Raw genomic sequence first — 18,061 nt, forward strand, 5'->3', positions numbered from 1 at the left:
GTGATGACAAAAATTGCACTGGAAGCCTCTTCTAATAATAACAGCAGGGCCAACAAAGTAAGTCATTCTGCAACTATGTGTGTCCTCTGAGCGGAAGAAAACTCCCAGACAGTCTGTCCCCAGGGAAGGCACCTTCCTCCCATCAGACGTGGAGATGCCAGTTCCTCAGGGAGCCCCAGTCACCGTCTGATCCTCAGTCTCTTGTCACGGTCCAAGCATCAGGGGAAAATCTTTTATCTTGGTAGATTTCAACAGCAACAAAGAATATTACTTTATGAGTCAATGGATACAATATCTACAATACTAAGGGACAGATACCAGTCAAAAGTAGTTTTAAATAAAATCGCTTATTTTCTAATCAAGATACTATAGAAATGTGTATGATCTTCCCTAGTTTCTCAGCTGTCCGATGCAGAGGTCTCTCTTTTTAACTCGTCCACTGCTTTCAGGACTGAGCGGAGCTGAGATTTGCATTTCCCCCACCGTAGGCGGGGCCAGCACAAAAGTCTGCCGGGCAGGCATGAGCAACACGTCATATCGCTGGTCCTCTCCCTCAAGTTCATCTATTTCTCTAGTTATCCACAAATGGCCGACAGTGATGGCATCTGTATATCTATTTCCATTCTCATTTGGGCACTAAAAGGTGAGTTTCCTCTCTTCTCTAACAGAAACAATTGAAAGCAACAAATGTGAAAATAATCTTACACCAAAATGTGCAATGAGAGACAGTCCTTTGCTCTGTTTTAGATGCTTGCTGTTGTTTTATTAAATTATATCTCACAGGCAACATTGAAACATTTCAAAACACCCCAGAATTGCCCAGTGGGCATCCGCACTCGTGTCCAGGGGTCCTTGGCACGCCATCTCCAGCAGCTCCTTCTGTCTGGAGCGTCTCCGGGGTCCGAGGAATGTGAATCTTGGCCGTGATGCTGATCTCTAGCAGGGACTGCACACTTTCTGAAGGGTCAGATAAGAGCTGGTTTCAGCACTGTTGGCCATGTGGTTTCTGTCTTTGTTGTAGCACAAAAGACATTACATGTTCCGGTAAAACCTTACAAAAGCAGGTGGCGGGCTGTATTGAGTCCGTGAGCTGTAGTTTGTGTATCCCTGCTCAGTGGCCCAATAAATCCTTCATGTTCACAGAGCATCTTGAGGAAATGGCCCTTCATGTTATTCACTCTACCTTTTGTTCCTTCAAATTCATGTTCTTACTCTAAGTGACCTACCACTCAGGAATACCTCATTAAATACCCCAAACATGCCGTCTCTGTCTCTACACTGGCTAAATATTTTGACTAATTTATTAATAAGGTCTTAAAATTTGCGGCTTCTGCCTCACCTTAGCAGGCTCCTTGCAGCTTCCCACTCTACAGTATTTTTCTTAGTAGACCTCTTTCCTGGATGTCAAAAGTGTTAGTAGTCATCAGTGATGTTTTCTTTGGGTCTTTATTAATACTTAAAGAAGCATGGGTAAATTGGGGTGGGCACGGTTTCTTAAACAGAGAACAAAAAGCACCGGCCGTGTAAGAAGGCTTGATGGCAAAAGACCTGCTAGGGTTGATTACAAGGTGTAAGGTGCTGCGAGGATTTCAGTAAAGAGGTGATCACATAACATTCTACCAGGCATAAGTGTTCAGAAAGCTTTGCTGGAGAGGCATGTCTTGGATGCTCATCGAAGAGTGCAGGAATGTTATGGGGCTGGTAGCAATGCTGGAGGCTCCCAAAGATTCCCATAGTAATACAAGAACAATGAAGGCTTTATTTATGAACCAGAGAGCATCTAATTAGGCTGAACTTCATGTTCCATATCATTGTTTAGACCTAGAGAGAAAAGTTAGAAGCAAATATGGGAAGGCTTGAGTTACCCACCAAAGGCCTTATAAGGGAAACTGCCTTCATACGGTGGCTAGTACCGCAGAGGCAGGAAGGGAAAAGAGGTGACACCTTGAACACTGACTTCAGCACATAATAGTGGAGAAGTGCAATGGTTGGATAAGAAGGGTTCTCAGCTCATGTCTGCAGAGTGGGGAAAATTCCGCCGTCAATTTGTGGTATCTGCCACAGTCACAGGATGGTGTACATTTCCCAGGGGTTTGGATAAGTGACCTTCAGGGGCCCTCTAGTGACAAGATTCTAATAATGGATACAGCTGAAGAACACGTGTTTTTGCTGAAGATGTCATTTATTTCTTTATGTTTAAGGTTAGTTTCCTTTTATATTCTCTTGAGTGTAAAATAGCCATGCAGTTGACTTGGTCTTGAACATGACAGCCAATTGAAAGTCTGTTACAGTAAGGAAGGGAGAGCAAACCAATTGGGAAAAGGCCAACTTGAGTTGAACTGTTTGAAAACACCTGTATTTTCCTCTGCAGTCACTATATTTACTACTTTATCTTCAGCACGTGGTCCAGGAGAGAGAAAGGAATCATGTTGCCCAGTGGCCACTCCATTTACTCCACTCGCCACTGAAAGAGACCTGCTTCACACAGGCACCAGGACTCCCATTTTCACAGAAGCTACTGGCAAAAAAAGCAGAGGAAACACCTCTTTTCTCCAAAATAGATATGTTGGGTATTCAAGGTAGTTCTCATCTCAGTTGCCGACAAAACAAAAGGCCATTTTTCTGTTAATAGCTCAATTCTTTTGATATCAGGAATGTTAGAAACAGTGAAGTCTATAAAATTGTGGACTGGGTGAAATTGTCTGCAAGAATACCCTTTCAACCATTCAAATTCAAAATAGCCAGACATAGGTTTTTGTTCTCACATTTTGTTCTAGAGGTAATAAGTTCTTTCGGAATTGAAATGAGATCTTTTAACGTGTCTTCATACCTAAAGTCAAAATAATGAAGTATATCAAAGCATGCCAGTGGAAGACCTCAGCTTCCCTCTCTCCTTTCCCCATCGCCTCCTTGCCTCCCCAACACTCACTTTCTGCTGCAGAAAACAGAACCATGGCCAATACAAAATACTCTTGGCAAAACCCATCGAGTGTGGTACATGGAAAGAATCTGGCCTGGACGGTGTGGCTCAGTGGATTGAGCGCCATCCTAGGGAGCAAGGGGTCCCTGTTTCGATTCCCGGTCAGGGCACAAGCCTGGGTTGCAGGCCATGTCCTCACTGTGGGGCACACTAGAGGCAACCACACATTGATGTTTCTCCCCCTCTTTCTCTCTCCCTTCCCCTTGAAAGATAAATAAATACAATCTTCTTAAAAAGAAAGGAAGACAGAATCTGTGTAAGTCCGGGTACCTGGAGCCCTCAGTCAGGGCTCCTCCAAGCAGTGTGGGAGCAGATGGAACTGTCAGCAGAGGGGGCTGCTTCACCAGGGTGGGAGAAGCCTGATGGAGGCCGAGAAGGGGGGGAAGGGAAGAGCCCCGAAACTTGCTTCATGTGTGGCTGCCCATTGACTCAGAATCTCGCGTTTATTAAAAACTTGTACCGAACCTGTGCAGCATGCTTGAGACTGTGCTGCAAAGAGACAAGAGGTGTGTTGAAGCCCTTTTGTCGCAGGTCACCCCGTCCCCGCACCCTCCATCTCTTCCTAGGGCAGGTGTTCTTCCACTGAAGAGCTGAATACTGAAGATGTGTCAGTTTGTATTTCTCAAAAAAAAAAAAAAAGAGAGAAATAAATGAAAACGAATATGAAAAAGAGCGCCCCTTTAAAAGAAGAATTAGAATGCCAGCTGTTATTTTAATTATAAAAAGAAAATTCAGCTCATTCCACACTTAGTTGCTAAAGGAAGAAATTTCAGTGTTCTGAGACTGGGGATAATTTTTGTTTTCTTTCCTTGTGGTTTTTGGTATTTTGTCAGTTTTCTATGTGATGTTTTTCAAACAAGAAATACAAAATAAAATGGTGCTTGTTTGCATGTTTGTTTGTTTGTTTGTTTGTTTTTTAAGCACTCACTTCTGAGTATATAGTGGAGAGCCCCTGAAGAGGAAGAAGGTAGACAGGCCACGGCAGACCAGCTCAGCAGGGCCTGTTCGTCGGCCAAGCGCGCCCCCTAGTGGGACAACCTGTTAGCTCTTCCACTCCTCTAAGCTTGGCCCCTGCAGAAAAAGCTCCTTGACAGCCTTCTTGGAAATGAATTTTTGGATATGACACCAAAGACACAGGCACTACGAGTAAAAATCAACAGGTGTCCTACATCAAACTAAAAAGCTCCTGAATATAACAACAAAAAAACACCCAATCAACAAAATGTAAAGGAAACCTGTGCAATGGGACAAATATTTGCAAACCATATATCTGTTAAAGAATGAATACGCAAAAGATGTAAGAAATCCATACAACTGAATAGCATAAAACAAAAAAAACCAAAACAAACAACAAGGACAAAAAAGCAAGCTGATTGAAAAAATGAGCATTTGGCTGATTGAAAAATGGGAATAGGATTTGAATAGACACTTTTCCAAAGAAGACATTCAGATGGCTAACAGGTTTATGAAAATGTGTTCATTATCAGTAGTTGTCTGGGAAATGCAGATAAAAAATCACAATGAGAAATCACATGACATTTTTTAAATGAGTAACAAATCCCACCTCCCCTTGAAGAAAAAAATCAAACTGAAACAAAACAAAAATAAAGAGATAACAGGTGCTATTGTGGATGTGGGGAAAAGGGAAATCTGGTGTTTTCCTGGTGAAAATATAGACTAGTACAACCATTGTGGAGAGCCATACAGAGGTTTCTCAAAATATTGAAAATAGTACTGTCCTATAAAATTATAATCTTTTCATAAAGTATTAAAAATAGTCAAAATTGAATAAATCTAGCAATTTCACTTATGCTGTATATCCAAAGGAGATGAAATCACCATCTTGAAGAGATATCACACCCCAATACATTTATGTTGAAAGTAGAAGAAAAAATATGATGCCTTTAATGGGTTCTAACCCTGGAGATTTAATTTATAATTCAAATTTGTTACCCACATCTATGCAAAGTAAATTAGTTTTATTGACCAAATTCACTAAATTATAACATCTTACCATTTTTTCCTTTTTAAATTTTAATTAATTAATTTTTAATACCAGTTGATTTAATATTACAGTAGTTTCAGGTGTACTGCCTGGCAGTTACACATTTCTATACCGTGCAAGGTGGCCCCCCCAGGAAGCCCAGCACCCACCTGGCAGCGCGCACAGTTATCACAATGGTACTGACTACAGTCCGTGTAGTCCATGACTACATGACTACTTACATGCCCCTGACTATTTTGTGACTGACAGTTTGTATTCCTTAATCCCTTCACCTTTTTTACCTTTTCATCTGCCCTCCCACCTGGGAACCACCAGTTTGTTCTCTGTATCAGTGAGTTTACCTCAGTTTTGTTTGTTCATTTATGTATTTATTTATTTATTTATTTCAGATTCACTCAGCACAATACCATCTAGGTCCCTCCATATTGTCTCAAGCATTAACATTAATTTTGGGGGGCAAAGTACTATTCCATTGTATATCTTTATGCTACATTTTCTTTACCCATTCATCTGTTGATGGGTACTTAGGTTGCTTCTACATGTGGGCTCTTATAAATAATGTTTTAATGAACGTATGGATGAATGTATCTTTCTGAATTAATGTTTTAGATTTCTTGATATCTTCTTCATTTCTTTGGTCTTAGGTCAATCTCTCACAGTCATCATCTGTGTGAGTCTTGTTTTCTTATTCATTCAGTGACCCTATGTCTTTTGATTGTAGCATTGATTTCATGTACATTTAAAGTGATTATTAATAGGTGTGTGTTACAGACATTTTATTAATTGTTTTCTGATTGTTGTAGTTCTCTGTGGTTTTCTTTTTCTCTTGCTCTCCACTCTTATATACTGATGACTTTCTGTACATAGCATTTGGATTCCTTTATTTCTTTTACAGCATCTATAGATTTTTGGTTTGTGGTTACCATGTGCCTTATAATACCAAACAGTGTTTGTAACAGTATATTTTAAGCCGACCATGGCTTAAGTTCAAATATGTTCTAAAATCACTACCATTTTTTATCCCCTCCCTCCACATTTATAATTTTGGTATTATTTTTTACTTCTTTTGTGCATGTGTGTTTGTATCCATTAATTTATTATAGTAATGACACAGAATTTTTCTAGTTTTTCCTTTGTAATAGCTTCATAGTTGGTTGATTCTCTGCTTTTATTATGTATTTGCCTGTGTCAGTGAGAATTTCTCTTTGCAATGGCTGGCTGTTGCTTCTTTGAAAGGACTCAGGAAGTTGGGAAGCATGATCCAAGACCAGTCATTCATATGGAGGAGCCAGTGTGAATAGCTGTGACTTGGATGGGATAGAACCTCAAGGCATCTCCAGGGTGGGACAAACAGTGTTAGCCAGGCTGATGGAGTCTGAGAGATGGAACCAGCTTGCCAGCTCTGTGACTCTGTCAGGGGAGGGCTCAGGAAAAGGAAAATAGCCTCTGCCCACCTTTCTGTCTGGGAGAAAGCTGTCCTCCAGCTTTTGCCTTGCTGCTGGGCACTTCAGTTTGTCCCTGCATGCTACTGGTGCCTTTCATGCTGCTACCTAGGTGCTAGAGGTCAGAGAAAAGGTGCTAGACTCAGTGAGTCTGAGTAAGTCCACATGTGGATTCTTCAGGAGGAACTGCTTAGAACTCTAGCAATTTTTCCTACCAACTCAATCCCCACTGGTTTTGCAGCCAGAAGTTGTGGAGACTTATGTGGGAAAGTGTGGGAACTGCAACCTTGGGCTGGGGGCGCCTTGTGTGGGGCTGGGATGCCTCGCTCACAAGATATCCCTCCTGATTTTTATTTACCACAGGTGGTTGTGGGACCATCCCATTCCACCTCTGTGCCCTTCCTACCAGTCTGGATGGGTGTGGTTTCTTTAATTCCGTAGCTGTCAGACTTCCATTCAATTTGATTACTGTCAATTGTGAGCAGTGATTGTTCTATAATTTAGCTGTAAGTTTAATGTGGTTGTGTGAGGAGATGAGCCATGTTTACTAATGCTGCCATTTTGACCAGAAGTTTTAACATTTCTTATAATACTGGTTTGGTGGTGATGAATTCCTTTGTATTTTTCTTGTCTGGGGAGCTCTTTATCTGCTCTTTAATTCTAAATGGTAGCCTTACTGGATAGAGAAACTTTGGTTGTGGGTCCTGGCTTTTCATCACTTTAAATATTTTGCATCAGTCCCTTTTGGCCTGTAAAATTTCTCTTTGGAAATCAGCTGACAGTCTCATGAGAGTTCCCTTGTGAGTAACTAACTGCTTTTCTCTTTCTGACTTTAAGATTCTCTTTTTGTCTTTAATCTTTGGCATTTTAAGTTGATGTGTCTTGGTGTGAGCCTCTTTGGGTTCATCTTGTTTGAGACTCTCTCTGCCTCCTGGATTTGTATGTCTCTTTTCTTCACCAGGTTAGGGACATTTTGAGTCATTATTTCTTCAGACATGTGTGTTCTGAATAAATCCTTGCTCTCTGTCTTCCTTCTAATATGATGCAAATGTTGCTATACTTCATGTTTTCTCAGAAGTCCCTTACACTGTACTCATTCTTTAAAATTCTTTTTACCTTTTGCTGTTTCATTTGGGCGTTTTCTACTACCTTGTCTCTCAAATTGCTAATTTGATCATCTGCTTCATCTAATTTATTGTTGATATCATCCCATGTATTCTGTATTTCAGTTATTGTATTCTTCATTTCTGACTTACTAGAAAAATTTTTTCTCTCTGTTGAGGCTTTCACTGAGTTAATCTATTCTTCCCCTAAGTTCATTGAGCATCTTTATAACCTGTGTTTTGAGCTGTGTATGGTAGATTGTTTGCCTACATGTCATCTAGTTGCTGGGTTTTTTTCTGGCATTTTCTCCTGTTCTTTCATTTGGAACATGTTTCTTTATCTCCCCATTTTGGCCGTTTTTGTTTCTACACAATAGGTAGAAGTGCTGTATCTCCTAGTCTTGGCAGAGTGTCCTTAGTTCGTAGGTGTCCTGTGTGACCTGGTGGTGCAATCTCCCAATTCACCTGAGCCAAGTGTTCCAGGGGTGTTTCTTGTGTGGGTTGTGGGTGCCCTGTTGTTGACCCTTGTCTGCTGTTGGCATGTCACTGGGTGAAAGTGACTTTCAGGCTGACTGGTTATGAGCACTGACCATGACTATAGCTGGCAAGCTGTTTGTGGCAGTTGACCTCATGGAATGTAATTTGCTTTAGCAGGGCCTGCTGCCTGCCCAAGTCACTTTTTGAATGTGTCAGTTGTGGAGTTAATGGATGGTGCTCTGGTGTGATCTGAAGTTGGTCACCTATGTACTAGTTCTGGCACCTCTTGGGAAAGACTCCAGTGCAGGCCAAGATCATTTTCTGCCTGTGCCTTGCCCGGAGCCACTTTGCAGTAGCTACAAAATGATCTGTGGTTGGCATTTGCCTTTGCTGGATTAGAGGCATCTTGGAAAGTCTATGCTGAGAACCAAGTCCAGCTGCCACTAGTGCCAAGCTTGGGACCACGTAGCAAGAGGTACAGAGAAAGACACTTGCATTTTTCTCTGCGGTCACTATTTACTACATTATCTTCAGCAAGGGGTCCAGGAGAGAGAAAGGAATCACGTTGCACAATGGCCACTTCATTTACTTTACTCTCCACTGAAAGAGACCTGCTTCACACAGGCACCAGGACTCCCATTTTCACAGAAGCTACTGGCAAAAAAAGCAGAGGAAACACCTCTTTTCTCTAAAATAGATATGTTGGGTATTCAAGGTAGTTGCCAATAAGACAAAAGGCCATTTTTATGTTAATAGCTCTATTCTTCAAGGTATCAGAAATGTTACAAATAGTAAAGTCTATAAAATTGTGGACTGGGTGAAACTGTCTGCAAGGATATCCTTTCAACCATTTAAATTGAAATATCAGTTCAAGTTCAATAGATACTACACAAAACATAAGGGTTTGCCCCACTACTGTACATGTCAGTTGGCCTGCTACATTAGGTTAGGCCATTTCCTCTAGAAAAAGAAAGGCTGGACTCCCCAAAACCTCCTGGAAAGGCCTGTCCTGTTCCAGACCACATCTGGGAGAAATCTGAGATCTTGGGTTTTAAGCATGACAATTGGAAAAGGGAGGTTTTGCTCTGATGGCTATACACGGCTGCCACAACCCTGTAATTGTCCTGTGCCCACTTCTGCTGAGAGAAATATTGTTTGCTCTTCTGGACTTGATGGTATCACTGCCAGGTTTCCAGCCAGCTGGACACACTTCTCTAAGTTTGTCAGTTTGGAAAGTCTGAATTAGTCTCAGAGTCTCATCCACGGAGCAGCCAACAGGAAAGTCATTTACGGTGATCTGGTGAAGGATACCTTTTTCATCAATGATAAAGAGGCCCCTGAATGAGATGTCTTCATCAGCCTTTAAGACCCCATAGCCCTGAGCAATGGTGTGCTTGGGGTCTGGCATCAAGGGAATGTTCATGGGTACCAGTCCTCCTTGTTTCCTGGTTGTGTTGATCCATGAATGAATGCCAGGTGACAGACGTGAGAATCCACAGAAGCTCCAATCACTTGGCAGTTGAATTTCTTAAATTCTTCTTCCCTATCACTGAAAGCAACGATCTCTGTGGAGCACACAAAGGTAAAATCAAGAGGGTAAAAGAACACCATCACATATTTTCCCCTGTAGTTAGCAAGGCAGACACCTTTGAACTGACCATCTGGCATAGCAGTTGTGGCTTTGAAATTGGAGGCAGGGTGCCTGATTTTAGCATTTCCTGAAGACATCTTGCTATCGGAGGGTCCCACACATAAATAATAACCAAAAGATGCAGGTCAGGGAGAAGACTCATGAAGCCTCTGATAATGTTTAAACCTAGCCCTTGCACACAACTAGTGCTCCACAGATATTCCATTCATTCAATGGACACTTTTTAAACTGTAAAAGAATAATAAAATAATGCAAGTCCTCAAGAACAAGAGTGTTCTTTCTGTAGCTCTTGGTTAATGTAGCATGTTTGCTGGTTTCACATGCTGTCAGCACTTCTTTAAACTAATTTATGCTTCTCAAGCAACTCTAGTTAATCATAACTTTCTGTGTATATTTGTTTACTGCCTTTGCACGGTATGTTTGGCAGAGTTAGAGGACAGGGTAGTTTCTACCATTGTAAACAGAAAGAATTTCAGAGAACAAGTTGTTTTCCTGAACACGAAACCAACCAAAGATCCAAACACAGGGAACTTGTTCTGTCTAATTATTTGGTAGCAATCCACCAAAGAGCTTTGGGATAGTTTTTCACAAAATGGAAACATTTGTAGGTGAAGTCCAATACCTATGATACAATCAATAACAATAAAATTGTGAAACTATTTTGGTGCATCTCAAATTGAAAACGTGATTCCTGGATATGAAAAGCTTAACGACTTTTTGTGATAGTTTGAGAGTTAAGAAGTGGCAAACCCACGGAGGATGGGTTGGAGAAAGGGAAAAGTTGGATTAGGAAATTAAAGTTTCCGAGAAAAGACTCCTTCCTAAACCAGTGCTTCTAAACAAGCTCGTCAAATGCAAGATGGCCAGGTCTGTGGGATTAAAGAAGAAATGCTACAACTGGGCTCCATTTCAGTGCCCGCACCACAACTGACATAGTAAACATATTTACTCTCTCCAAGACTGTCTTCATGTTACTTTGTGATCCGTCCTCCTCCCACCACCGCTTCCCCCCCAAAATGTTCTCTCCAAGCAACCATTTATCTTTCTTCTGTCAATGTGGGTTAACTTAGAATTTCTAGAATTTTCTCTAAGTGAAATAATACGGTATAGATTTTTTGTCTGTTTTATTTGTCTCAGCATAACTATTCTGAGTCATACATGTTGCTGTGTGTGTCAATAGTTCATTATTTTTGCCCTGGCCAGGCCAGGCAGCTCCACTGGCTGGAGAATTGTCTCATACACCAAAAGTTTGTGGGTTTGATTCCTGGTCAGGACTCATACCTAGGTTGTGGGTTCTATACCTGGTCAGGGCACATACTGGAGGCAACTGATCGATGTTTCTCTCTCACATCAATATGTGTGTGTGTCTCTCTCACTCCCTTCCTCTTCTCTCTAATATCAATAAACATATCCTCACTTGAGGATTAAAAGATAGTTCATTATTTTTTATTGCTGAGTAATATTCCACTGTATGGATATATCACAACTTGTTTTCCCATTCACCTGTCGATAGGCATATGTGTGGCCTCTAGTTTTTGCTTGTTACAAATAAAACTACAAAGATAAGTGGCATACAAATAAGTTTTATTTCTACTGGGAAATTTTCATTTCCACTTAGGAGTAGAATAGCTAGTCATATAGGAGACATATTTATTACCTTTCAGATTGTTTTCTAAAGTGGCTGTACCACTTTACACTCCCATTAGTAATGTGTGAGATTTCTAGTTACTCTGCATGCTTTTCAACACTTTTCAATTTTAGCCATTCTCACGGGTAGAATAGTGATATCTTATTGTGGCTTTAATTTGCATTTCCTGGATGACTAATAATGGTGAGCATATGTTCATGTGTTTATTTGCCATCTGTATATCTACTATGATGATGTGTTCAATCTTTTGCCCATTTAAAAATATTTATTTATTTTTAGAGAGAGAGAGGAAGAGAGGGAGAAAGGGAAAGAAACATCAATGTGTGGTTGCCTCTCATGGGACCCCCACTGGGGGACTTGGTCTGCCACTCAGGCATGTGCCCTGACTGGGAGTCGAACCAGCGACCCTTTGGTTGTCAGCCTGTACTCAATCCACTGAGCTATACCAGCCAGGGCCTTTCGCCCATTTTGATCAGGCTTTTAGTCTTCTTATTAAATTGTAAGGAGAGCACCTTATCATTTTTATAAAGTTTTTAAAAGCAGCTTTATCGACATATAATTCACATACCATACAACTCACCCATTTAAAGTGTATAATTAAATGACTTTCAGTTTATTCAAAGCTGTATAGTCTTCACCATCATTATTTTTAGAACACTTTCATAACCGAAAGAAGGAACCCCACGCCCTGTAGCCTTCAACCCACATTCTTCCCATGCCCCACCACTGTCCTGAGGCAACCACTAATCTACTTTCTGCTTCTATAAATTTGCCTATTCTGGACATTTCATGTCAACAGTGTGTTTTGTTTTGTGCTTTTGTGACTGGCTTTTCTTAGCACATTTTCAGGCTTCCTCCATGATGCAGCATGTATCAGTACTGCATTTTAAGATGATGCAGTAATATTCCACTGTATGGATATATCACATTGCATTTATCCATTCACCAGTTGGTAGACATGTCTCCACCCTTTGGCTATTATGAACAGCACTTTATGGACGTCCATGGACAAATTTTGATGTGGACATCAGTTCTTATTACTCTTGGGTAGATACATAGGAGTTAAGTTTCTGTGCCACATGGCAACTGTATGCTCGGTCTTTTGAGGAGCTGCAGATTGTTTTTCAAAGTGCCTGTAGCATTTTACATTCCCACTAGCTGTGTGCAAGGGTTCCAATTTCTCCACATCCTCTCCAACACTTGTTATGTCTTTGATTATGGTCATCCCAGTGGATGTGAAGTGATATCTCATTGTGCTTATAAAGTGTCTTTCAAAGAATAAAGTTGTTAATTTGAAAAAGTCCAATTTGTTTATTTTTTTCTTTCATGGGTTGTCTTTTTTATACTGTGTTTTAAAAATCTTTGGGAAACCTACTATTTCCTCCATGACCCCTGCCCAGGGAAGTTCTACAGGTTTAAGTCTCAAACGTATGTCTATGGCCCATTTTGAGTTAACTTTGTAGAAGATGTGAGGCAAGGCTGTCCACTTTCCCCATCAACATTTATTGAAAGATTATTCTTTCCCCACAGAATTGTCTTGGCATACAGGTAAAAAATAATTCAAGGGTCTGTTTCAGGACTCCTATATTTAAGTACCCTTACTCCAGGGCTAATTTTGTTCCAACATGAAGGCGATATCCTTTTGACTCTTATTTAGTGCCTTTACATCACAAGATTTTCCCATTCTGGCCGGATGGAACCTGAAAACTATTCCAGATCTTGTGTGAACTTGGGGCGGGGGTTCCCATTTGTTTCCTTTAGGTGGGTCTTTTCCTGATCTTGTGGGGTTTCTTCACATGCAACCCCGAATTGGTACTCGGCCCAAGACTTGAAGGGAACCCTTTGAAGACCTCATATCAGGCAGGCTCGTGCTCCTCTCTCTCTCTCTCTCCCTTCCTCCTCCTCTTCTTCCCTCCCTCCTCTCTGCATCAGTGTCCACTCCATACTCTGCCCTGAAAACACCTTTCTGTTTGTTTAGATGTCACTTCATCAGTCCTTTTTTGATTACCTTACATGTAACATTGCATCCTCCCTCATTACCCCTTTACTCCCTTTTGTTGTTCTTCACAGCACTTTCTACTAGTTTATAGTATATAGTTATTTATTTGTGGTATGCTTCTTCTCATTAGAATGTAAGCAGGAGGACAGGGATCTTGTTTTGTTGGCTGCTGCACCCCTAGTGTCTCAATAATGCTTGGCACATTTAGTAATAAAAATAAAATGTACAGCAAGATTGCTTTGCATCAGTCACAGTGCTAAGTGCTTCATATGAAGTATATAATTTGAAGCAGAGCGTGTCAGCCCTGCAAAAGGAGCTCCAGGTGCAGAGCTAAGAGACCAGGAGTTAGCTGCGGGGCATTGGAGCGGCGATCCGCCCTGGGCCCGGAGGCTGCGCCAGGACTGTACAACCACTCCGGGGAGCCGCTGCGCATGCTCCACGAGGGCGGAGGGCAGCTTCAGGAACTGCGGTTTTCAGCCAGGGGCGGGGTCGTTGCTGCACTTCCAGGCGGCGGGCTGTTCCGATTGGCGGCTCTCCTGGCTTGGGCCGGTACGGATGCCTGCCCTGGGGTTGAACTATCTCCGCCCTCTCCAGGGCCATTCTAAGAGTACCAGCCTCTGCTAGCTGCCACTGAGGCCTTGGACAGCGTCCCTGGAAGGCGGCTCCGGGTGAGTGCCTGCTCCCGCTGCTCCCGCCTCTCCGCCAGGTGCGAGTGCAGCGGTTTTGATCCATCTCTAAAGGCTCAGAGGGGAGTGAGGCACCAGTCCTGGGGTGTCAGTTCCGCCGTCCCGAGCCTCTGTAGGCTCGCAGCACGCTTCGTGCTTGCCCCTAGGCACCTTGCCCGGGCCAGCACCTTGAGGGTAGCCCAGCCACATCCCAGGGCCCCGGGAGTCGGAAGCTCTCCGAAGTTGTCCGCTTCTACCGGGGTGCCCTCCGATTCCCAGGCAGGCGTGGTCGCAGCACAGGGAAGCTTCCCAGAGCCTTTGGACTGCGGTGACAGGCAGGATTCTTGATTCCCAGCTCCCTTCCTTCCTCTTCGACCTCTACTCCCGTTAGCTCCTTCAGGCAGCCTGCCCGACCTTACTAACTTGTCAACTTACGACCTGGTCAGGAGTGAACTTTGGCATTGATCCTGGTGAACATTCCAACTGTTTAACTAGTTGGCACTTTGCATTCAGTACTTGACTTGGTCGAACCTCAGTTTCCCGGAAAAAGTATTTAAGGGTGCTGCATAGAACTGTGGAGGAGTAATTAAAACAGTAGGTTATAAGCGCTGCCTGTGGGGTCAGGCACACAGCAAGAGCTTAAATGGGAGTCGATATTGTTATTGTTATTGCTGTTGTTATTATTAAGCTATATGACAAACTGCTTTGGGGCTTTTCTTCAGCCACTGAACTGTTGGGCCGCTCCTACTCCATACTGCAAAATCTGTACTGTGCATCTAATATGTGAGTAGCATTTGGATAGGTCCTAGGGATTCAAAGTAGAATGGCCACTCTTAGCCACTATGCCCTCCAGCTTGGGTGAAATGAGGGCAGATAATTGGGTTGTTACAATACAGAAAGAAGTGAGGGAAAGTGGCTAAGGGAGCCCAGAAAAACCCCTGGAATCCAGCCTGAAAGGGCTTTTTCTCCCTTTACACCTATCAATCTTCATCCTCATGGTAATCACTTGACTAGTAGGTTGAGAAAGTGTAGGTTGACTAGTAGCTTGATTAGTGTTGTGTTGGAAGGAAAAGTTAGCTTGGCGATATTTCCTGGAACAGCTTCACTGCAGAGAGAGTCCTCTGTGGACAGCTGGTCCAGATGCTGTAGGACAGTTGCTGAATGGAAAGTGGCCACTGCTGGATGCCTCATTGTTTTCAATTTTGCTTATAACCTTTCATTTTTTCCTTTTCAATTGACTTCATCATAGTAATAATGGATCTTTGAGAGATTATATTTAAAATAAAAGGTAGCCCAGAGTACAGCCTTTCTAACTGCCATAAAGAAACACAAATTTTTGCATAAATGCAAGTGGGCTTGCTTTGCCAGAGCAGATCCCAAGATAATGTTCCCCCCATCTACAAGTGTGGGGCCCACCACTGCTTGGACAAATAAGTGCAGCACCAGCAGGACTTGCATCAAAGAAGATGTCAGTTCGTTTTTGCATCTTCCCGAGAGCCAGTTTCTTCAGATTTGTGGAATCCAGGCATACCTTGGAGATATTTGGGGTTTGGTTCCAGACTAAATAAACAAATAAAGCTCTGTTGCCATACTCCCTGTACTGGTGAGGTCTGGAACTGAACTCTCCCCATCACCGAGGTATGCCTGTACTCAGTTTAGGCATAGTCTTTTAAAAATAGCTGTATTGAATTATTGACATTCAATAACAAGACATATTTTAAATGTATCATTTTATAAGCTGTGATATATGCACACAGCCGTGAAAAAACATCAATAAATTCGATATAATAAACCTGTGTATCACTCCCTACCCCTGCCCCCATTTGTAACTCCTTTGTAACTCCTTCCTCCCATTTCTTTTCTCCTCCAGCAGCTATTGATCAGCTTCCTGTCAAAACAGATTAGGTTGCATTTTCTAGAGTTTTATATAAATGGAATCATTGTGGGTTTTTTTGGGGGGGTGCTCTGGCTTCTCTCACTCACTATAATTATTTCGAGCTTTATCCATGTTACTGTGTTCATTTCTTTGTATTGCTGAGTAGTGTGTATATACCATAATATGCTTATCAAGTCACTCGTTTGGGGCATTTGGGTTTTTCCAGTTTGGGGCTATTGTACACAACCTGTTATAAACATTTCAAATATATATTTATTGGTTCCAGAGAGAGAGAAACATCGATTGGTTGCCTCCTGCATGTGCCCCGACCAGGACTGAACCCACAACCCAGGCATGTGCCTGACCAGGAGTCAAACCCGTTGCCTTTTCGCCTTTCTGTGCATGGAAGGATGCACCAACCATCTGAGCCACAGAGGCTGGACTGTGATAAACATTTCTGTCCAAGTCTTTGTATGGACATACACACCTGGGCCTTTTTAAGTAATTATATTTACTTAAAACAATGCCAGAGGCCTGAGCTGTAGTCCCAGCCTTGTGTCTAACCCTATGGGTGTCCTTGGGAGAGTCACTTCGCTGTGCCTGTAACATCCATCCCCAGTTCTTGGCCATGCTGTGATTCTGCGCTGCCACGACCAGAAATGAGATGGTCTTTGTTCGTGGTCGGAGGGTCCCAGGAGGAGAGAGGGGTGGTCTTCTATCCCTCTGTTTCTCTGGAAGGTTCTTTCCTTTCATTTCACTTTTTCCCTTTGGGTGACAAATTCGAATCCTCACATATACTGTGGAGCAAGAATGGAAGTGAGTAGATAGTGGGAACAAAAGCTAACACTGGCCAAACTTAAAAGTGTTGCCATCACAATTACAGAGAAAAGGGCAGGAGGTTAACGGGCTCGGGACTTCTGAGGATCTTCCTTTTTCCCAGCCTGGTTTCCTCTACAGTAAGTCTGGCCTTCTGCTGTCGCTCCAGAAATAATTTATTTAACCTCATGATAAAGCAGTGAGTAGGTGTGCTGGGCTCCAAAGGTCACATATTAACTGGGGACAGCAGGTGGGGGGGGGGGTCTCCTAGTAAAAGAATTTCTCCTTTTTTTTTTTTTTTTTTTGCTTCCAGATGTGACTAGAGTCATTTGTTTCATATTTGCCTTTCACCTAAGGTTTAATTGCCCTGAACCTGGTTCCGAACTCTTTATGGGAACATTATTCTACCAAGATAATTATGTGCAGTAAAATTTGGACAAATAACAATGGACTGTTTTATGCAGAATGAAAATGTGGCTGTTGGGTCTGGTGTTCTGTTCGACCCTTGGGACCCTGCATTCTGAGACCTCCAGAGGGAAGACCGCACCTGTGGATCCTGAAACAAATATGAATGTGGTAGGTTTCTAAAGTCACCCGCTTTGCAAATGCATGTGACAAGTGTTCAATACGTTCTTACATCCGGGTATGTGGGGCACATCAAGCCACGCACTCTCATCTTCTGATATCTCAGTGCTTCTAACGTTCTCTGAAGCTTAGATTCAATGTGCTAGACTCTCCTCACAGGTGGTGGGTATTTTACAGGTTGCACCTTACTGTTAAAACTGTATGCTTCTGACTGAGCAATAAATGATATTTGTACAGATTTGTTTAGTTCTTAAGTCTCACTAAATCCATTTAAAGAACAATAAAAAAGTGTCGAAACTTTGCAAGAACATTACTACTGAGTGCTGCTTTCCAATGCACTGAACAAGGATCGTGATTAGCCATGTCCAGGAAGCACCACTCAGTACAAAAATGAAAAGATCTGAAAAACACATTTTGTTAGAACAGAGAAACAAAAATAATTCCTTGAATAATTAAAACATTTCAAAGTTTTTAATTCTCGGTAAACCATAAAGTCTGGAAATACCTCTTTTAGGTGCAAAGTATTAGGGAAATAGAGAATACTTAAAGACCAGGATGGGGCCTTTTAAAATAAGAATAGTGGTAGATCACAGTATTAGCTGGCATACTTAGAAAAGAAAGAGAGTGTTTATTCGTGCCTGGGAACCAGGATGGCATCAAAGAGGCCCGCGACTATGGTAAAATTATTAGTCGCAGTTGGCGTAGAACATGCCGGGATGATGATAGGTTTAACCAAACACGCGTGAGCAGAACGCAGGGACAGAACAGGTGGAGGATTTCCTCTGGCGATGAGTGTGCTACGGGACACAGCAGA

The 18,061-nt window shown here is 42.2% G+C and overlaps 1 protein-coding gene and 1 pseudogene across 2 annotated transcripts in view; one reads left to right on the forward strand and one right to left on the reverse strand.

Annotated features, from left to right (window-relative positions):
* Positions 1 to 8,948: 8,948 nt before the first annotated feature.
* Positions 8,949 to 9,735, reverse strand: LOC119057736 (peroxiredoxin-1-like; annotated as a pseudogene).
* Positions 9,736 to 13,862: 4,127 nt separating this feature from the next.
* The window catches only part of LIPA (lipase A, lysosomal acid type), a 31,309-nt gene continuing 27,110 nt past the window's right edge, over positions 13,863 to 18,061 (forward strand). The window contains exons 1-2 of one of the 2 annotated variants that reach the window (XM_053663946.1): positions 13,863 to 13,973; positions 17,127 to 17,238. In XM_053663946.1, the coding sequence (XP_053519921.1) occupies positions 17,128 to 17,238 (111 nt within the window). In that variant the 5' untranslated portion in view covers positions 13,863 to 13,973; position 17,127. Of the gene's footprint in view, positions 13,974 to 16,177; positions 16,199 to 17,126; positions 17,239 to 18,061 lie in introns of those variants that run through there. The other variant, XM_037156608.2, reaches the window with a different exon arrangement.

Source organism: Artibeus jamaicensis, unplaced genomic scaffold, assembly GCF_021234435.1.
Source record: "Artibeus jamaicensis isolate MK-2021 breed Jamaican fruit bat unplaced genomic scaffold, CSHL_Jam_final contig_332, whole genome shotgun sequence".
In the NCBI taxonomy this organism is placed as follows: Eukaryota; Metazoa; Chordata; class Mammalia; order Chiroptera; family Phyllostomidae; genus Artibeus; species Artibeus jamaicensis.